At 41.3% G+C, this 22,414-nt stretch overlaps 1 protein-coding gene across 1 annotated transcript; it reads left to right on the top strand.

The window, feature by feature from the left end:
- The first annotated feature begins 1,056 nt into the window (after positions 1–1,056).
- On the top strand, positions 1,057–21,301 carry TRAFD1 (TRAF-type zinc finger domain containing 1). Its single transcript, XM_010995837.3, has 12 exons — positions 1,057–1,185; positions 3,784–3,842; positions 8,314–8,449; positions 8,563–8,616; positions 10,487–10,889; positions 11,545–11,751; positions 16,120–16,196; positions 17,445–17,675; positions 18,721–18,841; positions 19,523–19,862; positions 20,105–20,177; positions 20,407–21,301. The coding sequence occupies exons 2-12, from the start codon at positions 3,796–3,798 to the stop codon at positions 20,461–20,463; spliced, it is 1,746 nt and encodes a 581-aa protein (XP_010994139.2). The 5' UTR covers positions 1,057–1,185; positions 3,784–3,795; the 3' UTR covers positions 20,464–21,301.
- The last annotated feature ends 1,113 nt before the right edge of the window (positions 21,302–22,414 follow it).

The following is a 22,414-nucleotide window of genomic DNA, read 5'->3' as shown; positions in this document are numbered from 1 at the left end:
CACAGCTCATCATACAATGGAATTACTATTGAAAAAAGTAAGAAGATGCTGTAGATAGATGTGCTAATAATGGATAGATCTCCAAGTCAGATTATGTAGTATAACAAAAAGAAAAAGAAAAAAAAGTCAAGGTGCAGAACAGTATTGATGGTATGTTCTCTTTAACATACAATATAAAGTATTTAAATCCTAACTGTACAGCCTCGTGACAATTTCCTAATTAATACATCTGTGTTTGCCACTTGGTAGATTGAGTTATAGAACATTTCCAGGACTTACAACTCTTTCTCATATTTCCTTGTAGACCATACCCTTTAAATGGAGCCATTATTTTAATTCCTCTCACTTCAATTTTTCCTGATTTAGAACTTTATGTATTTGGAATCACAGAGAATATACTGCCTATTTAAACTACTCTATCCGGTTACAAATAACGCTGTGTGACCCGCTTTTCCTGCTTAGCACTATGTGATGAATATCCTGCAATTATAATCTGCAATAAAATCATGACTTTAAATTGCTGTATTATAAATAGTATGTTCTCTGTTATATTTAACTATTCTATTTTTAAAAAATTATTATTCATGAGGGAAGAATTCAGAGAATCCATACAGGCAGCAAGTGGAGAAAGTGGAACTCAAACCTTTATCTCAGGCGCTCAGTCTTCCACTGCAAAAAGCCAAGTGCTCAAATATGGGCAGAGCCTTGCAGATGTCTTGCACGAGGCATAATGATAACAAGAATGACTAATAAGTATTAATGGCTCATGACAAAAGAACAAATGCCATTACCTTAATATATTAGGCATATTAGTACTGTTTGTGCAGTATTATTCATGCAAATATTATTAGCCTGTGGCAGGGACAGTTGTTGGACCCTGAACTAGGCTCATAGCTCAGGTCTCTGCCCTCCTTTCCATATGTGCAAGGGCTGGGACTTCTAGGGACACGCCCCGTAGCGCTCCGAGGGGCCAATCGGCGCGCAGAAGGCGGGACTCTGGGAGCGACAGCTGTGCTACCCAATGCGCAGACAGCCGGGGCCGACCCTGGCCAATGGGCAGGCTCCTCCGCGACGGTCGGAAGTGGTGAGGCGGATTCGGGGGCCGTTGTTCAGTGCCCGGGCTGTCTGAGGAGGTTCTGGGTCTGTGGCTGGTTGGTCCGCTCGGCGTTTTTCCTCGCTTCCCGGGTGAGAGTTGCGACGGGCCGCGCCTGGGGAGCTTCCTGTGGCCTCCAGTTCGAGAGGAGGCCGGCATCCCGAGGGTGGGGTGTGTGGGTGAGGGGCTTCTGGGCCTTGGGGTCGTCGGCGTTTCTCGTAAGGAGAAAGATGCCTGCGCCGCGGCGTCTCCTCTGGCCAGTGGGGGAGGCCGTACTTTCTCTGGGAACCGGAGCCTCGACAGCCCCTGGCGGCACCGCCCCTTCCCGGCCTTGGCCCCAGGGGGACCGGGAGGCGGCCGTCCGGAGCGCCGCCGTGGGCGCCGCGCCCCGGGCGGAGCTGGGCCGGAGCCCCAAGCGGCCAGCGTGAGGGGGTCGCAGGTGGCCGGGTGCGGGCTCTACGCCGACGGACCCGGGTTGAGTCCCCGCCCTGAACAACTGTACGGCGACTGTCTCCCTTGACTTTCGCTTTCGCGGTCCCTGAAAAGGGGAGGATGACGTTCACCTTGTAGGTTGTGGTCTGGATTGAAAGATTGTCTATGTAAAGCGTTTGGCAGTCAATAGAGGCACAGTAAATGGTGGCTAGTATTTGCGAAGCTGATGCCCTCTCCCCTCCGCATCTCCGACCTCATCTACCTCGTTGGGGGAGGGGACAGTTGGAAACCGCCTCGTACCGGGTCTGGACCGTACGGTGGTGTGTCCACCCCCTCGCGCACAGGGAAATTCCGGGAATCCTGGTCGATCTGTAAAAGAGGGCTTCCTTCTAAGGTTTCAAGGAAATTTACGCTACCAAAGCACTTCCTTGCATTCGCTCATTTACTCCTCACAGTGACCATTGTCACTTGTCTGTGTGGGGAAATCTGAGGCCCAGGGAGGGTAAATCACAGCACATCTGCTGAGTGGCCAAACCAGAATTTGACCCTCAGAGGGGCCAACTCTGAGCCCTGCGTGTCATCCCAATCCCCTTACAGCTAGAAAACCGGGCACTTCACCTCATCCGAGGCTCTGGCCTCGGCTTAGTGGGCTGAAATAGGTCACGTCCAGGGTCAGTGGGTCAGCCCTGGGAAAAGTATGAGGCTTCCCGCTTTTGGCAACTTAATTTATTTTCATAGGTAGATGCTTTCTAACGCTAGTTTACATCATAACAGAGTGGGTATCTTGAACAGTGTCACTCCCTAGTTTAAAACTCTTCTGTAGTTTACCACTGAGCTTGGAATATAATTGAGTAGTATTCTTTGTCTCCTACATGATAAGGTCCTGACTGATTCCCCTTTTTTCATTTTGCTTTTTCGGATCTATCTGTACTTTCTTTCATTGACTCTTAGGCCCACTGCCTTAACTGCATCCTTTATCTTATTTACTCTTTGCATGCCTGGCTCTTTGCAATTCGGGTCTTAGTTTGAATGTCATCTCCTCAGAAAGGTCTTCCCTCACACCTTTATCTAGAGTCCCTTTACTCCATCTCCAGTTGTCTACTTTTCCATCAAAATATTCATCTTAAGGTATATCTGGGTTTTTTGCTTGTTTTTCTCAATCACTAAATTGTTCTGTTAAATCAGAGATCAGACACTGTATTTCTTTAATTTGTAAAGTATTTTTAGTACTAGGGTACAAGTGGCACACAGGGTTAACATGTTAACTTAATTAGTGTGTTAAATGACAGTACTTGTTTTGAAACGTGAGTTAGTTTGGAAATGTCAAAACCATTAGAGAGCCCCATTAGGGGTAAGCATTTTAGAACATTTTGCGTCACGGAAAAGGATAATCTAAAGTAAATATTGGTAATAAAGTTGCCAGGACTTTGCTTTCTGCCTTGACATCTTGTTTAGAAAGAAGGAAAAACTTTACACTGGAGAAACCTGGCACTATCTCAATGAAGTGCTCAGCAGCATCATCTGTATTAATAAGGCTGTTGATATAATGTGCTTTCTGATTTAATGCATTGAGATGAGCACCACATCACTGCTATGGTGTTTTTGCCAAAAATGTACTAATCATAAGAAAACATAAAATGAACCTAAATTGAAGGGCATTCTACAAAATAACTAGCCAGTATATTTAACAAGGGTTATGAAAGATGAAGAAAGACTGAAGAAATCCCTAGATCAAAGAAGATTAAGGAGAAATAACAACTAAATTCCATATGTGACTCTGGATTGCATCCTGAAACAGAAAAAGGGTATTAGTGGGATGAGTTGTGAAATTTGAATAAGATCTGTAGATTAGTTACTAGTATTGTATTGATTTCCTGCACTTGATAATTTTACTATGGTTATTTATGATGTATTGAGTGAGAAGTAGGTGGAAGTTCTTTTTTTTTTTTTTTTTTTTTTTTTTTAGTTATAGTCAGTTTACAATGTTGTGTCAATTTCTGGTGTACAGCACCATTTTTCAGTCATACATGAATATACATATATGCAGTATGTGGGAGTTCTTTGTACTGTTTTTGCACGTCAAATTACTTTAAAATGAAAATCAAAAAATAATAAAAAGATAAAACCCAAGTATATTGGATATTAAATAAAATGCACTGGTTTCGGTGACATTTTCTGTGCACTGTTTGTTTCTGTATTTTGCATGTCATCCTTAAAAGCAGAAATGAAATTGAAAGATCACACGTTATTGTTTTCAGGAACATCTAGAGATGGCTGAATTTCAAGGTGACCAGGACACTCGACTGTGTGACAACTGGTAAGAAATCTAAGAAATGTTTCTGGAATGAGGACAAACTAGCTTCTGTAAAGAGTTGATTTATTTACTGGCAGGTTAAAATTGGAGCTGTATAGTATGTGGTGCAAATATATGAGACTAAAGCTTTTTTTTTTTTTTTTTAACAATTTTGGATAAGATTGCTTGTTTTAAATTTGACAAGCTGGTTAGTTTAGTTTAGGTAGCATAGAGTAGTGACTAGAGTTACAGGATGAAGCTGGGAGTCAGGGCTCTTGTTCCTATCTGTAATTAGTTAATGACTTTTGGCAAGTCACTTGACTGCTTTGGAGCCTCACTTTTCTGACATAGAGGTAAGGGAATTTATTTTTTGTCTTTCTGAAAAGTATATTTTTTTAAAGGTACTAAAAATATAATGAAATACTTGGACTCGAGCAGTGTCTTTCAAAGTGTGTTGCAAGGATTTCCCTGAATGGCGGCAGTGGCTGTCTTGAGGTTGATTGTGAGCAAGGCTTAGTGAGCTTGGCTTTATGTCTAGTAATGAAAAAACAGTTCAACCAGAGCAGCTTAATTGTTTTTATAAAGAATTTTGCTGAGGGAATGTTCCATTGCTTAAAGAAAAAAAAAGTCAAAGTTTTCAGCAGTCTAGTTTAATCATTATCATTTCATGATTCCAAAATTGTTAGACTGGGTGTAGACTTGAATGTCAGGCTTTTTTATTTTGATGTTTTTGACACACGTGAGTGACAAGAAAGAGCAACTCTTTCTTACTGAAATGAAACTTAGCGCAGCTGATAATCAGCCAGTTCCTGGTCGGGATTTCTCAAGAGCTTGTGTTTTAGTAATATATGAGTTCCGTTACTGACAGCTAAAGAAAAAAGCAAGGCAGAGCTACCTGTGCTGTGTTTAACTTACCAAATTTGGTAGAAGGAAAGAGATGTTGATGAGAAAAGTTGTTCGACCTAGACTGGTGAAAGGTTGAGCCAGATAAAAATTTTTCTTTTTTTATTGCCTTTTTCTTCTCAGCTTCTTGACGGCATTAGGATATAATCAGAGCAGCTGCTGGGCACAATGTTCTTTCCCTGTGTGGAATTAAGATTTCATTTCTGTGAAGGTGTCTTGCTGTACAGGGTATTTTTTCCTACTGTGCCACTATTACTTTTGCCATTTTAAAAACTTTTTTAACTTTGGGTTTTATATGTACTGTTTGAGATCCAAAGTATAATAACCAGTGATACAAAAAATCACAAGGAAACATTGTGATTTTATAAGAAAACAGACATATTGGCTTTGACATCAGTTAAGATATTCTTATTTTATCAGTCCACTCCAACTGAAGGAATCTCAAACCTAGGACAATATATAAATAACTATGCTAAGGGAGTTAAAAAAAAAAAAAGTGGGGAGTGTAAGTTAATGGAAAGCTAATGAAAACAAGGTTATTTGGAGCCCAAGCAATTTATTTAAAGAAAAAAAGCAGATTAGCATGGAAAGCTGATTAAGCCAGCACAAACCTCCTATCTAAGTAGCCCTGTTTAAATTCCAGGCTTTAAAATTTTGTCTTTAGAGCCATATTTCTGTTGTTCCCTAAGCCATATTTCTGTTGTTCTGTTGTTCAAAAAATACTAGCTGCAATTAGACCTACTGGACCAGTAAAAAGAATAGTTTATCGTGATTGAAGATGTTTTTTGCATGTTATCTCTTTTCTTACTGTATTGTCTGTTTGATGGGAGAGTTCGGTTCTAGGAAACAGGGTTTCAATGTTAAAAGATTTTGACTTTTTATCTTTGCATGTATTAAAGAATTAATCTCTGGCTCCTTGTGTTTGGGGGTTTTTCTGGAAGCCTTGGCTTGCCTTTCAGTCATTTCTATCTAAAATGAGATTTCATCTGTAGCTTTGCTAGTCCTTCCTTGGGGCTTTTAGCGGTTTTATCTAGAATGGAATTGTGTTCTCATTTATCTCACTTAAACCATCTTGATATTATCTGTAGGTAGGAAGCAAATGTATTGGTATTTTGTCTGCTTTGTAATGTTTGGTGGGACTATCTTGGCAGTTAAATTTAAAAAGAAAACCATCAGGCAGCTGTTTCATGTAATTGTTGTAAATATTGTTTATCTTTTTCTTTCAGGGTATCTGAATAGGTGAAAATGTGTAGTAGTAAATACTGCTCTGTGGTCTTAACCTGACGGCTGCCTTTGATTCTTGCTTCTTTATGTTATTATTTTGTGGTCCTTAATATTTTCTGTTTTAATTCTAAAATTTTAGTGGCCTTATGTGTGCAGAATGCTCTATGTCAGGAGATTATTCTAAATAGATCTGTAAAATAAAAACTAGACATTCATTTTCTTGACTTTTGCTGTTAAGAAAATTACTGTCAAAATTATGAAAAAAGAATCTAGAATCTTAGCACCGTAATCAGTAATTACTGGCTTTAATTTTTCATGGCATCTGTGCACAGAGGATTTGCAATCAGCATACAGCTCTGCTTCTTGCACGTTGTTGGTGTACCATATTTAACTTAGCTGTTTCCTTGTTTACACATTTTTAATGGTTTTCAGTTTTTTACCATTTTATGGCACTCTAAATGAAAATCTTCATAATCCCAAGAGTGGGACTACTGGGTTAAAAAGCATATAATTTTATGGTCCTAGAAACATATTTTTAGGCTGTTTATAATCAGTGGTTTTACACTACCATAGGTGATGAATTAAAGTACTAGTTTTATAACATCTTTAATAGTGGGATTTACTAATTTTAGTATTTATTGATTTAATAGATTTAAATGGTAACTTTGATTTATAGCTCCTTCCACTGTATATTTTAATATTCTACAGTTTTGAGATAGTTAGGCTGAATTTAAAGCCAGTGGTTTCCTTAGAAAGCTGGAAATTTTGGAGAAAAGGGGGAAATTAAATGTGTCAAAACATTGGTAGTTTCCCTCTTTATCTGTTAGTTTCCTTCCCATCTTTTACATTTGTTATTCTGTGTCACCTTCCAGTTTTAGCATGAGAACTACCTTAATAGTTCTACCTTTGGATGAAAATGAATTTGTATTTTTTGGTGTCTTGGTCTTTCAGACTGGGAGTATGACTATAGCTGGAGGCATATCAGTCATCCTACTTTGAAATGTTTCTTAGACTATGTATGAAGATTATGTAAGAGCAGTAAGCTATCTACAACTTAGTGTGGGAGAAGATTTCTGTAGTATTTAGCTTCCGAGGCAAAATGGGTTATTAAAGATTTGTTGTGGGTGAGGGAGAATATAGCTCAAGTGGTAGAGCAAATGCTTAGCATTCACCAGGTCCTGGGTTCAATCCCCTGTACTTCCTCCAAAAATAAGTAAATAAATAAACCTAATTACCCCCCCCCAAAATCTGAAAAAAAATTTGTTCTGTAACTAGCTATTTATCCTATTTAGTATTTTATTTTCTGAAAATTTATTCTAGGTGACATATTTATAGGCACATTCTTTTTTTTTTTTTCAGCTTTTTTTTTTTTTGAGTTTACAATGTCAGTTTACAATGTGTCAATTTCTGGTGCACAGCACAATTTTTCAGTCATGCATGAATATACACATATTCATTTTCATATTCTTTTTCATTGTGAGCTACTACAAGATCTTGAATCTATTTCCCTGTGCTATAGGCGCATTATTTTAATGCATTCTTTAGTTAGACTGTGGAATTGGAGTTTCCTAATGGGTATAACCAAATAAGTAAATAGAAGGCCTTTGAATATTATGTGCCTCTTGTTTGTGTATATATATACTCTTGTTAAATTTAAATGATCTTTTTCAGTCAGGATTGTCGTATCTTCCCTTTTCTTAACTTAGATATGGTCTTTAATTGGATACCTTAAACTCAAGGAGAATGGCAAAGAACGAATGAGGTGACAGGACTGGGGGAAGGGGTTCAGAATTTCATTTTTGTACATTTCTGCAGTGACATTTATACCAGCCCAGCCAGAGCTTGTTCCCAACTATCATCCAGCCTGCTTTGAAAGACATGTGGGACATAAAGTAGGCAAGTTTGTCTTCTCCATTGACTGTCCCAAAGCTGGCATCTGCTCTTTTTGGTTTGACTTTTAGTGGAATAAAATCTAATGGGATTAAACCTACCTGAGACTGGTAGTGAAATTTTTTTTTTTTTAAATACTCCTGGAGTGGATCATTGTGCTTTGGGGCATGGTTGGATGCCTAGCTCAGCTCTTCTTGGCATCTGACTTCCTGTTATTGGTTGTGGCTCTGACATCTAGAAAGTGAGTCTGAGCTTTTAGAGGTAGTGTATTAGCACTGATAACTCAGTGTTGCACAGAAGACTCAAAACCTTCAGGAGTTAATTCTTGAAAAGCAGGGGTAGTAACAGTAATAGTACATTAGATACTCACTAAAGAAAAGTAATGGAGACTAAAGGTTAGACAGGACAGATTTCCATGTGATACCTCTGGGTATAGATGCCAGTAATTCTTGCCTTTTTCTTTGATCTATTTCTGTAGCAAAAAAGAAATTCCTGTGTTTAACTTTATCATCCATGAGATCCACTGTCAAAGGAACATTGGTATGTGTCCTATCTGCAAGGAACCATTTCCCAAATCTGACATGGAGACTCACATGGCTACAGAACACTGTCAGGTGAACCACCAAGTATTCAAACGTTCATAAATGGATTATACTTGCTATTGTGTAATAGCAAGTGAGCATATTGTCACAAAGCCAATTTATTGATTCTTACTTCTTAACCCTAGGTGACCTGCAAATGTAACAAGAAGTTGGAGAAGAGGCAGTTAAAGAAGCATGAGGTAGGTTTCCCTGCATTGTGAAGGGAGTGAGTTACCATGGGGCCAGTCCTACCAAGGTTACAGAGCCACATGCAGAGCAGAAAGCCAGTCTTGTTGAGTTTGTTCTCCACCAGCTCCATGCACACTGCCACTCAAAGCCTATTTGAAGCTTTAACTATTTGCTGCTAGATTTGGCTGAATGGCTGTTGTGCTTTGTGCTCAAGCCTCAGAGCCTTTCTCTTTGGAACTGAGTCATTTGTGCTGGGGTCTGGCTGTTGGCAGGCTCACTGAGCACTAAACCAAGCCTGGGGTTGGATAGTGTGATATGACCTCTTTAGCACAAAGCCTGCCTTACTTACATCTTGTAATTTCATTTTGACTTCTCGATCACTTAGATAACATGTTGTTTACACCTAGAGATTCTCAGAGAACATTTGATGAGAGAAAACATAGTATCATGTGGCCCCTAGTTGAGATAAAACTGGCCATAGTTGAATGAGTTTATATATTGAATGAGCATATTCACCAGTTAAAAAATCCCAGGAAGTGTTTAGTTGGTGGTCACACAGGAGTGTGAATACATATATAAAAATTCATCAAGGTATGCACTTAAGATATGTGCATTTCATTTTTTGTGACTTAAAATTATAAATGAATTACTAGTTTAAAAGGTGACTCATATATTCAATGTAAAAAATTTGGAAAATATAAAAAGAAAATAAGAATAACTCATGACCCCACAGCTCAGAGATAAACGTCTCATAAATAATTTAGCACATTTCATTAATTTTTTTAAGCATTTGACCTATGTTTTACTAGGCCAAACCAGCAAGAGGGGTTATGATTGAGGTTATGTTAATAATAATGAAGAGGAGTATAGCTCAGTGGTAGAGTGCATACCTAGCATGCATGAGATCCTGGGTTCATTCCCCAGTACCTCCATTAAAAAAAATAAACAAACCTAATCCCCACCCCCCCACAAAAAACCCTTCAAAACTAAAACAAACAAGCAAAAAACAATAATAATGAGTATTTCTGTGACTTTTAACATCTACTTGGTGCATAAAACAACCTCCAATCAACTGCCCTCCTCTTCTAGTTTCTCTCCCAGCTATTTCTGGGAGTCACATGGTGATACACCAATCATCATAAAAGTACAAGTACAAAGTATTTCCTAAAAACAAAAACAACAACAACAAAAAGAACAAAGTATTTCTTAACATTCTTGCAAGTCAGGCTTTGACAGTTGTAGATATTGAAGTTCTTAGCTTAAGTTCCCAAGTTTTGGAATGTCCATATCATAGTAACATTCCTTTTAATCTTTTAAATTATTTAGTGCTTTAGTGACCATTTCAAATTAAATGTGAAAGTATTGTCCATCATCTGCTGAATACATTCACATTCTTGGGTCATCTTCATTGGTGATTCTTGGTTTATTTCGTTAATTTAAAGCCAGTACTATGTGTGGATGTGCAGATTAGAAAAATCAATGTCTTTCTAAAGAGCAGTCCTTTTTCTTCATTGCCAGGTACTTAAGACAAATTGGAGTAGTAAGGGGAAATTGGTCTGAGGGGAGCTTTGACAAGCTTATATGAATTGGTGTGCTTTTTGTTCCTGTACTTCTCAGGCTGATTGTGGGTTACTTTGTAATGTGTGCACAAAGTGATGAGAGGGTGACTGAATAAATTCCTTATAAGAGTTTCCCTTTTGTAGAACCTGGTGGCAGGACAAAGAGGGAAGCTGTAACTCTTAAATACATAGAAAATCATGTCAGGCAGAGCAGGGTTGGAAGCGAGTATTGTTGTGAATACTTTTTGCTTTCCTTGCCCTGTACTAAAACATGGCCTGTCTTAGATTTGCATGTTAACTGCCTCATTATTCTGTGTTGCAGGAGATTGAGTGTCCTCTACGGCTTGCCGTTTGCCAGCACTGTGATTTGGAACTTTCTGTTCTCAAACTGAAGGACCATGAAGATTACTGTGGTGCCCGGACGGAGTTGTGTGGCAATTGTGGGCGCAATGTCCTGGTGAAAGATTTGAAGACTCACCCTGACGTTTGTGGGAGAGATGGACAGGAGAAGAGAGATGAGGTTGCCATGCCACCTAATGCATATGATGAATCTTGGGGTCAAGATGGGATCTGGATTGCATCCCAACTCAGACAAATTGAAGCTCTGGACCCACCCATAAGGCTACCTCGAAGGCCCCTGAGAGCCTTTGAATCTGACCTTTTCCATACCAGGACCACCAACCAAAGGAGCGTGACAGCCCGGTTTCCAATTCAGAATAATCTACGTGAGTTGCGTTTGGGATTAGAAAACTGGAATGACATCAGGATCTCGGGGCAAATGGGAACAGGGCTTTGGAGCCAAATAAATCTTAATTATAGAAACCTGACTGTAGCTAGGTAGCATGAGGAAGAACACTTAACTTTCCTATAGGTGAGAATAACAGAACCTCTTTGCTATTGGATTACTCTTGGATGGCAGGGTTGATGGATGATGATGCTGTTAATAGCTAACATTTATTTAGCATGCCCTGCGTGCTTCAGACATTTGCAAAGTGCTTTGCAGGTATTAACTCATTTAGTGCTCGCAGCCGGTTTATGAGCATAGTTAAGTAGTAGAGCTGGAATTTGGATTCAGGCAATCTGACCCCATGCTTTAAAGCCATTCTGCTATAATGTAGAAAATACATGTAAAATGTTTAGCATAGTATCTGCCTCAGTTATAGCTCATTAATATTGCTTATTAATAAAATAATTAGAATAATAATGGAGCCTTTTACCATGGCACTTAATATATGGAGTCCTGTAAGAACTGAAGGGCTGGACCTCTTTTCCTGCACAGATTCCTATAAACCTTGAATATTTGCTAGGCATGGACTTGAGTTGACGGATGGCAGTACCTCTAATGTATCTTGAATATTGGTTGGTTTTTTTTTTCCGCAGTGGAAGAACAAGAAAGGCAGGAAAGGAATAGAAGCCGACGGACCCCCAAAGAGGGTGGTGAAGACAGTGCGAACTTGGACTTCATGTTGGCCCTAAGTCTGCAGAATGAAGGCCAGGCCCCCAGCATGGCAGAGCAGGACTTCTGGAGGGTCATATGTGAGGCAGACCAGTCCCGTGAAGGTCCCAATGCTCTGGATGACATAAGGGGTAGGTTTGTTTATTCTGCACTAGCCTCTTTCTGTACAGTTTTTTAAAGACTTAACACTAAACAATTCGTTTAAAATGGAAAGTTTTTATGAGAATGAATTTTTTTTATTTTGTTTATTAGCTTTCCCCAACTCTTCATTTTTAAAAATTGTCAGAATAGTACAGCCAGTATCTGTATACCCCTCATTTGTATTCACCAACTTTAATTTTTTTTTTTACTATTCTTTATATTTTTTCCCCTGTGAACCAGTTGAGAATACTTTGCAGACATAATATTTTATCCCTAAATCCTTCCTGCATCTTAAGATGAATTTCTTAAGAACAAGGGCACTCACAAATATCACTGTCAGGAAGGTTCCCTCCTTGTACATAGTGTCCTTTTTAGTTTTGTTTTGAAAATCCAGGATTGTGCAATACATTTAGTTCTTTCTAGGTTCTTTTAGTTGAGCCCCCTCCCCCCACCTCCCTTTTCTCCTTTAGGGCATTGGCATTTTTGAAGAGTCCAGGCCAGTTGTTCTGTAGAATATTTCTTTCTCAATTAAGATCTGTCTGATTATTTTCCCATGTTTAAATTCAGCTTACAGTTTTGGCAGGAATGCTATTTGGCCATGCTGTGTTTTCCTCAAGATGCCAGTTTGTCCAGTTATTCATTTAAGTGGGGTCTGCCAGGTATCTCCATTATACAGGTAGCCTTCTTACATCATAATAGGTATATGCAGGATGTTATTTTTAGATTGTTGGGGAACAGGGTATCTACACAGTCTTATGTAGCAGTTTTAGTATTCACTGATGTTTCTTGGTTGAATCAAGTATTACTATGGCGATTTTAAAATGGTAATTTTTCTGTTCCTATCCTTCGTTCTATGTTTATTGTCATTCTTCTGTAGAGAACTTTGCTTCCCTCCGCACCCCCATTTAAAAACAATTCTTTTTTATTAGTATTATTGGACTCATGAATTAAAAGTAAGCTTTGAAGTGGGGGAGGGTATGTAGCTCAATGGTAGAGTGCAGGCTTAGCATGCAGGTGGTCCTGGGTTCAATCCCCAGTACCTCTGTTAAAAAAATAATAAATAAATAAACCTGATCCCCCCTCCAAAAGAAAAATCCCCTATGATTGATTGATTGATTGATTTGGAGGGGTGGAGGTAATTAGGGTTTTGGTTTTTTAAAAAAAATGTTTTTTTTTTTAACAGAGTTACTGGAGATTGAACCCAGGACCTTGTGCATGCTAGGCACACACTCTGCCACTGAGCTATAGCCTGCTCCCTAAGACCCCCTAAGTTTAAAACATTAAAATTGGATTATGAGCAGTGAACCGCCCATTGGGTCTTTTGTTTAGAGAATAATATGTTTGAGAAATGCATATCATATTTAAAACCCTCACGCTGTAAGATTTTAGGGACTTGAAAATGAATTAGCTCTCAGCTGTGGTTTTTCTTCATGTCATTGTAAGGATAGTGATTCCAAGAACAGTAGGATTAACTCTTAACATTTTGTTGGTTTTGATAAAATAGGAATTGGTCCTGGCTCCAAGCATTGAAGTTGGGTCTTTCTATAGCCTGGTTAAAGGAGATAAATGGTAGTGTTAACAGAAATTTGGATAGGCAATGACATTTTTCCTTTTTAAAATTTTTGTATATTCTTAATTACAATAAATTACATTACTTTGAAGAATAGTAAATACATGTGCAGTATTTTTTTTTTTACGGTCTACTCTAGACAGTGGCTGGTTAACATGTAGATTCAAAGACTGTGGAAGATGAGTCTCTGATGTCTTAGAAGGTTATGTCCCCACAGGCTGAAAAACTACTATTTAGGCTGTATTTTCTCCCTTAAAAATAATGCTTTGTATTGGGGGGGGTGTAAAAATAGATAATTTGCATATGTAATAAAAATAGAAAATAGTAAAAGTGTGTAAAAGGGAACATGTCTTTTTCACCCACTGGTGAGTTTCCCAGTTCTCCCCAGAGGTCTCAGATAGCTTTATATTCTTTGTGTATAAAATATGTGAATGTATAATACAGTGGGATTGTTTAAGAGCTGATTTTATTAGGGAGACATCCTGAATTTGGGGGAGCAGAACAAGGCTTCTCAGTGTTTAGCTTTGTAGTCTTTTCCATGTCTAAGTATGGCAGCCCTTTATGGAATGTTGATATTCAGGTCTTCCTTTTGTTACCTTTGATCTGTTCTGTTTTAATAGCTGCTGCTTCTTTCCCTTAGGAAAATGTCCTAGTCCCACATAAAGTGTTTTCCAAACTCTGAGCAGTGTCTTTTCATCGTGAGTCTTCTTATCAGCGGTTCAGACTTGACTTCTATCAGAGCATTTAGATTAGTGAAGAAAGTAAAATCACAGTAGCATAGTTGTGGCAAGTGAAGAGTCTGCATTTAGTGTAGTTTTATTTTTTCCTTTCTTGGCCATTTCTTAGATTACTTTATTGACTTTTCTTTGTTTGCATGTTTCATTCCATCTTTCTGCTAGCTTCTAATTTATTCTCTTGTCTCTGTTCCTGTAGTGGTTGCCCTGGAAATTTTAGCATGTTAATATTTAACTTAGCAAAGACTAAATTTAATCAACGTATCATACTTCTCTTAATTAATACAGTACCCTTAGAATTTATAAATGATATAGACATTTCTTGTTTTATATACTCATTCCATTAATCATTTTATTTATTATATATTTACCATTTTCTTTGCTCATCCATGGTTCCTTGTTTCTCCAAATTTCCTTTTAGGATATATTTCCTGAGGTGAATTCTTTATAAATTCTATGGATTGTAAATTCTCTCTTTTGGTTTGTCTGAAAGCATCTTTATTTTGTCTTCATATTGATAGTTTCTCTGGTCATACAGTTCTAGATTACCAATTATTTTGTCTTAGTTCTTTGAAGATACTATTTTATTTATTCTGTTGTTGGTTATAGAGAAGTCATCTGTTAGTTTGTTATTTTCTCTGTAGGTGTCTCTCTCTTATTCTGTCTGGCAGATTTTAAGATCTTTTTGTCTTTGGGATTCTGCAGTTTCCTGTTGATTTCACTTGCTTTAAAGTTTTTGGGATTTAATGGCCTTCCTGATTCTAAATTTACTATTTTTCATCTATTTTTTTTGCGTGTCTTCCATGCTCCGTAGTCTCTCCTTAAATTCCATGTAGGTTTGTTAGACTTCTTTCTGTCCTCAGTTTCTTTACCTGCATTTTCCATTTCCTTGCCCTTTGTGCTGCATTCTGGGTAATTTCTTATCTGTCTTCTTAGTCTGTCGTTTAGTATGTCTATTGAGACTTTCGCTCTAATGATTGTATATATATATTTTTCATTTGTTCTGTTTGATTCTTTTTTCTTCAGTGTGCTTCATCATTTTAAAAATAATCTCTTTTACCTCTGTGGTCGTGGTCTAATTCTCCTATCATATCTTTAAACATGTTAAATATACTTATTTTTCTATTGTGTCTGAAAATACATCTAAAGTCTGGTTTTTCCAATTTGTTATTTCTGCTGACTCACTCATGGTGGCTTGCTGCCTGCCTGTATGTGTATGTGTGTGTGTTAACGTTAAGTTTTCGGGTGTGTTCCTCTGAGGGTATTTATTTATATATGCCTCCAGCAGACACCTGGGATTACTACTGACTGGGATAGATATTTTAAATTGAGCTTCTTAAAACTGTGCAATGTGAATGTATGTAAAAACATAAATGTAGATTCTCCACTCAAACCCATGTAAAGGCCAAACTCTGGTTACTATTCCTTATTGGAGATTTTTCTTTCTTCTCTGTAGAGCTAGAACCTAGGCAGGCAAGCTTCCTTGCCTCTTCTCACTGTTCACCCTCTACTTGTTCAAAGTCTCACTGAGGCTCTTGTGTTTTGGGAATCCTAGGTTTAAAATTGCTCTTATTTACTCATTTAAATTACTTTTATTTAACACCTTTTTTTTTGTACTTTGTACTGGGAGGGTTTTTCTGTTCAGGATATTTGTCTGCCAATGTGATATATGAGCCTCAGTGCCTTCGTCTGTAAAATGAGGGTCATCTGGATCTATTTTGTAAGTTTTTCCTGAGGATTGAAATAATGCGCAAAAGGCTCTTAGTGCCTAGGGTAATGACACACGTACATTTCTTCCTTTATAGTGGGTAAACTACTACTTTACTGCTCCTCAGAAATGGTGACAAGTAATTCTCTTTCTGTAGTGGAAGTTTTTTGCTTAGGGTTTGTCTCTTAGATGGTTTCACTTTGAGGATCTACAGCCCCACAAATTGCTATGTCTAAGAAATTGCAAAGGAAGTCAAACTTTCCTATCAAACCTCCCAAGGTAGGTAAAAAATTGAATCAAGTTGTTTTTGTTCATTTTGAGTCTGACTGTGTGGCCTGATACCTAGGTGCGGCTGATGAGACCATGTTGCCTTGTGAATTTTGTGAGGAGCTCTACCCAGAGGACCTGCTGATTGACCATCAGGTGTGTTGTGAGTTACTGAGGGCTTTAAGCTTTAAGAATGGACACGTACAGGCCATAATTGGTGTTGCAGGCCCCGTGAAGTTGAGCAAACTTTTAATACAGCTACTATGATGGGGTAGCAACTGTGTTTTTAACTCTGGTGTTTGTGACTGACATGTGGGTATGAGAACTCAGCTTGTTCCCTCTTGGGCAAAGCACTGTTCACGCCACCAGGCCCAGTTGCTCCCTCCGTACTGTGGTGATAGTGTACATCTCTGCTGACCATTTTGTAACCTGGTCTCCTCTCAGGCCGCGTTGTGATTTACTAGAGCCGTCCTGAAGTCTTTGCAGTTTTCTGGAAGGGTCAGGGGTCTCTTGCACTTTACTTTTTCTGCCTGGAGATGCATGGCCTTCTGCCCCTGCCTCTGTGACACACCCAGCAGCACACAGCCCTTACTTACAGATGTGGTTCAGATATGACTCTCAGGAGACCATCCTGTGGAACACTCTGAAGGCTAGGCCAGAGGTGTCCCACCTGTGTGCTCCCCAGAAGCCCACATCGCTCTTAGCCTGTCCCCTTCACCCTGTGATGTGGTCTGCTGATCCCCTGTTGGTCTGCACCTCTAGACTGAGTTCCTTGAGGGTAGGTTCTGGGTTTTCTTAGTTTCTGAATCTCTCGATACCTGGTAAGTGAAAGCTGTCAGGTATTTTTGAATGACTGAAAGTTCTTGAGCTATTTAGGAACGATCAGGGAATAGCCTTTGTGTTGGAAGATTACCTGGTGGAAGGAGCCATTTTTCCCCTCAACACTCTTACTGTCTGACTTGGTTTGGTCTAGTCTGGCACTTCTGTAATATTAAGTGGTCCCTGTGCTCTGGGTGGAAATGCACCCCCCACAAGTGGAACAAATACATCTGGTATTTGCTTTGGGAGCAGGATCAGAAAATACATGAATAGGGATAACAAAGAATGCTTGGGCCTCTCTTACTGTATGGCCGTGGGAAGAATTTGAATCTTTTCGAGTTAATTTGAAAAGAATAATCACATACATATGATAAAAAAATTAAAACAGAACAGAAACACTTAAAATAAAAAAGCAAAGTGAGTGTTCCATCTGCGTTCCCTTGACCCTTTTTAGTTTCCCTTTAGGATCCCCAATATTAAGCATTATTAAAATTGTGTGACTTCTAGAAAATATTTTCAGAATGTAGTTTTTTCCTTAACCTCTGCTGTTTTTTTTTTTTTTTAAACCTGTGTTTTTTGAGACAGACAAGCTGTAACCCTCCATGTGCCTTACCTCCGCTCAGTGTGGGCAGAACTTCCCCCAAAGGGGTGGAGGACCCTGAGGTCATCTTCCAGAAGTTAATGCAGCAGGCTGCGAGTAACCAGTTTGACTCTTTGATGGGGCTGAGCAGCTCACCTCCTGTGGAGGACAGCGTCATCATCCCGTGTGAATTCTGCGGGGTGCAGCTGGAAGAGGAGGTGCTGTTCCACCACCAGGTAAGAACCTTCGGAGGCCCCGTCCCCTTCACCCGTGCTGCTGATCCTCTGTGAGCGAGCTGCAGGCTTTCAGAGCTGAGAATGCTGCTTTGGCCTTTAAGTTGCATGTGTACCTGATCCCTCTACTGGCCACGCCTTGTTTTGTGAGCTGCATGAGGTATACAGTTCCAGGCCTTCTGGCAATGGAAATCATCATATCACTAGGTGAGGTCCAGGGAACCAGGACTCCATTTAAGCAGGCGTGGAGGGCTTCCCAGAGGGGTTAGAGGAGAGCTTCCCTGAGGTCACTGATGTGTTCTATCTCTGACCAGGTGGCTTCTTCCTGTTGGGGTGGCATTTGTGTCTTGCATTCCAGGAGACCGGGATCTAGTTCTAGCTTTGCCCTTATGTTTGACCTTGGATAGGCCCTGTTCCCTCACTGGGACGTCTGTAAATGAAGGAGTTAGATTAGATAATCTGAAGCCCCTTTTCAGCTTTTGCAGTGTAGGGTTCCAGGGTCTTAGTGGAAAATACTTTTTCTGGCCCATCTTGCTTGTTAGTGGGAGCTAACACTGAAGGTACTTCAGGGGCGCTCCTGTGGCTGACGCTATAAAGCTGTTGCTGGAACACCACACATTTCACGTCTGTGATAAAGACTTCTGTTTTTGGATCAGGCAGTAGATAAGTAACTGCTTGCTGTCTCCTAGGGGGACTACAAAATAAGCAACAGTGCAGATTCTCTGTGGTCAAAATGTAGACCTGCTTTTCCAGGCTCCCAAGACCAACCCTTCCCTCATCCGTGCACAAATCAGAGACAGCTTCTGTCAGTGCACTGAGCGCTGGCAGGAATGACTGGTCTGTTCCAGATGCGTTTGTCTGTTAGTCCCAGTCCCTTCCTCTCAGTGATTGTCAGAGTTATCCTGCCCCATCGTCTGCCCCTTCGCCCCCCCAGATAAGGTGTGTGCACCCACCTGCTTTTCTTTCCTTTCATCCCGCTGCTCCCTCTCTTCTAGGAATGACTCAGCGCAGAGGTACTAATTCTCTAATTTGTTGTTGTTGCTGTCAGGACCAGTGTGACCAGCGCCCAGCCACAACAAACAGCCATGTGTCAGAGGGGATTCCTAGACCAGATTTCCAGCCTCGGGAGACCTCACCAGAGCTGCCCAAGAGGCGTGTCAGACACCAGGGTATTCCGCAGACTGGCTGCTGCCTCGGGCCTGCTTCCCTCTTCTCTTCTGCTCTTCTGACATGGGGGTTGCCTGTATCCTGAGTTACCAAGTACAGTATGATCTCACTGGGGACTCCCTTGTGGCTAGTTGTGGCCCCGTGTTAGACTGAGCTGTTTCGAGTGGAGGTTTGTAGGGTAATGGCTTTGGGGACTGCCATGAGACGTGCTTCGGAGTGAGTGCTCATTCAGCTGCCGGTCTCCTGTCGGTGCCCTTAGTAGGTAATTTGGAGATCATTTTCAGACCTTAACTGTGGCTGCCCTGGGTGCCTGCTTCTAGTTGAAATATGCTCAACTAGAGTAGGGCACTCAAATTTATTATCCGTGTTGTTATTATTTAATAGTCTCGTGACTAAGCAAGTAATCTGTTTTTGAAACTCAATTGCTACAAAGCCAATTAGAAATTATTTTTCAAGGTTTGCTTGCACACTGTTGTTGACTAGTCAGGAGGCTGTGCTTGAGGACTTAGGTGCTATACTGTGTGGATTAATGTTCCCAAGCCTGTCCTGGAGACGTGGGTTTCAGCATCCTCTAGGGGTAGGGCAGTCGTCTTTTACCCAGGATCCTTTGTTCCTGTCCCGAATCCAGCTTTAGTAGCAAGAGCAGCCTTTTCCCTGAAGCTGGTGCTCTTTTCTCTTCTCAGGAGACCTGTCCTCTGGTTACATGGATGATCTCAAGCAGAAAACGGCTAAAGGGCCCACCTACCCTCTTCCCCCCAGCAGACCCACTAACAATATGACAGCTACTTCGAACCGCCTGTCAACATCCACGTCAGGCACCAGGGCCGCGTGCCAGCCCAGCCCTCCTCGCGCACCAAAGCTCAACAACTCAGACAGCCAGGGCATGCGGGGCTGCAGTCGGAGCAGCCGGAACGGGGCCTTGGCCCCTGGGCACGTTCCAGCCATTCACCCTGTTCGGAGTCTCTACCCAGAAAACCTTGTGCCCTCTTTCCCTCGTGGGCCTTCAGGGAGATACGGAGCAAGGTGAGAACCAGAGGCCTGGGAGTGGAGCTCGGAGGTAGCTCAGGAGAACGTGGGGGTGTGGACTTTGATTGTACTGTGGCCTGATTCCAAATGCTCTTTTGCTTTGTGTGGTTTTTTTTGTTCGTTAGTTTCACCTGCTCCTGCAGAGCTGCTTTGTTCTGGTTCCAGCTCTTTCTGTTCCGAGTTTTCTGACCTTTGCTCAGGGGCATCTCAGGAACTAGTTTCCAATCCTTCTCTTTCAGTGGTAGGAGTGAAGGTGGCAGGAATCCCCGGGGCACCCCCACAACCACCAACTTCCGCAACAGGACCGCAAAGGTGAGCGGGCTCCAGCCTGCGGTGCTCAGCGAGGACTCAGACGTGGGTGGGCTGCTGTGGGTCTTGAGGTCCGAGAGGCAGCTGGGTGTAGGCCGATTGTGGCTGAAGGATTGTTCTCTGGGCCTTTCACAAGGAGGCTTCCATAAAAGCTTGGTGTTTCTGGGGCTCTTCAGGAGTGCTGCTTTCTCCCTTTCTCTGTAAACTTCACTTGTGTTCTGTTGTTCAACAGGCAAAAGCCCCCAAGCAGCAGGGAGCTGGAGACGCGGAGGAGGGGGAGGAAGAGTAGCGGCGTCTGCAGACAGCCTGCGTGTTGGTTCTGCCTCCTCTACACAACTCGCTGCGCTGCAGCCCCGCTCCTCGAGCTCTGCAGGAAGGGGCGATCTTACAGATTTTAACTTTTTCTAGGTTATGGCCATTTTGTGTCTTTTGAGATTGTGCTGTGGGAGTTTGGGGGTTTGAGGGAGGAGGGTTAGCAGGGAGGCTGTTGAGAATGTTTCAGCTTTAGCTGCTGCCTTTTGGCAGCACAGAAATGTAAGTTACCACCTCTCAGCCCACCAGGGCTCCATCTTCTGACATACTGTCACCGCTGCTTCTTGGTGCTGTGTGGTCCTGGTGTAAGGAAGAGAGGGTTCTGGGAACCTGGTACCCACCAGTGAGGTGATGCTCCTCCCTGCGGGGGCCTAAATTTGGGAACGTTTGGGTAACCTCTCCTGTGTACTGCCCATCCCCACTCTAGAATTTGGGCCCCTGGTATGTGTGGAGGAGCTTTGGTAAAGCGTTCAGGACAGTTGCAATATGTGTTAGGAGCAAGGCTTTCGGAGATGAGCTGAGGTATAGGTGAGTGGATTAGGTGTTTTGTTTTAATCTGCTTCTCTGGCATTTGGCATCACTGCCGTTTGTTCTGATGGGGAGCACGCTTCTTCGTCTTCACTGCCTTCTGTTGGAGGAGGCCGGGGGCTCCCTTTCCCCCTCAGGGCTGTGCCGGGCTCTGTCCTAATCTGAACTGAGGCCCAAGCTCTTGGCTTGCTCTGAAGACCAAGTGTCAGAGCCCCCTCCCCCTCTTTTAATTTTACTATTATTATTAACATCCTTGTAATAGAAATAAAGTTTGTACTTGGAGTTCAGCCGAGTCTTGTGGTTCCTTCTCCTGCATGCTCTGCGGAGTCCTCGGAGACCTCAGGGAGGCCGGAGTGGGCTGGAGGCAGCTGTGAGGAGCGGGGAATGGTAAGCGGGGCCGGGCTGTCTCTGCGCTTCCTGGAGCCCAAGCAGCAGATGCAGTGTGAGCTCCCTCTGAGTGCGCCGGGCGTTCAGGGTATGGTTTTCTTTTCCTGGACTTTGAGAGAACTGACAGGTGACTGCAGCTCTGAGGATGATTTGGCAGTGGGGGTGGGGGGTGGCGTGCGAACCACCTCCAACAGAAGAGAGGAAGGCAGATTCCTCAGAAGCCTCAATCCTGAGAGCAGTTGAGCCTTAGTAGAATTATCCATCACCCCTCGGCACCTCACACTTGGCACTCGAACATCTAGCACCTAAGGTCATTTTGAGCGCATTTGTTTTTCTCCTAAGAACCTAGTGGAGGCAGGAAGAGTAGGAAGAATTGCCCCGATTTCATAGGTGGAAAGGAATGACTTAAGGCTGTGCCACCCTCCTCCCTCCCTGGGACTTAAAAGAGGTGGAAGGAAGGATCCTCTCAGCTGGGGCGGAGAATAGTCATTTTGCCCATAACTCATTTTTTAGGGGGTGCAGGTAGACTTGAGAGAAAGTAAAACGTTTTCCCCCTCCCTCTGGTTGGATTAGACGTTGAGTAAATAGCAGAGGGTTGGTTTGCTTTTACTTTTTTTTTTTAAAGTAATCTATAGTTTCTAAACATTTTATAATGGATACACTTTCTGAGATTTTTTTAAAAGTATTGTATGCAACTAAGAAGTAAAGCTAAGAGAAATAATTCCTTGTCCTCTTTTCAGAAATTCTCTTGCTTTGGGGTGTTTTTTAACTTTTTTTTTTTTTTTTTTTTGCTGTGTTTTGTAAACTATTTCTTCAGGTAGTCACTGCCATATTTCCAAATCATGACATTTGATAGCATTGCTCTTTTTAACTATTTGCTTCAGCATTCCATCTATAATTTTTTTCCCCAACTATTTGAGAGGGAGTTGCAGATGTGGTGTCCCTTAACCCTAGGTGCTCCAGTGTGTGTTTCCTAAGAACAAGGACATTTTAAGTTTTTAATTTAACCACAG

The sequence above is a fragment of the Camelus dromedarius genome, chromosome 31 (genome assembly GCF_036321535.1).
Source record: "Camelus dromedarius isolate mCamDro1 chromosome 31, mCamDro1.pat, whole genome shotgun sequence".
Classification (NCBI taxonomy): domain Eukaryota; kingdom Metazoa; phylum Chordata; class Mammalia; order Artiodactyla; family Camelidae; genus Camelus; species Camelus dromedarius.
The sequence above is the reverse complement of the archived record's forward strand: the minus strand, read 5'-3'. Positions and strand labels throughout refer to the sequence as shown.

Bases quoted from the DNA above. Each gene is read 5' to 3' on its own strand.
- TRAFD1 (XM_010995837.3), top strand. From the start codon at position 3,796: ATGGCTGAATTTCAAGGTGACCAGGACACTCGACTGTGTGACAACTG. The intron at 16,197-17,444 runs GTGTGTTGTGAG...TTTTTGAGACAG, and splicing joins ACCTGCTGATTGACCATCAG to ACAAGCTGTAACCCTCCATG. The intron at 19,863-20,104 runs GTGAGAACCAGA...CTTCTCTTTCAG, and splicing joins TCAGGGAGATACGGAGCAAG to TGGTAGGAGTGAAGGTGGCA.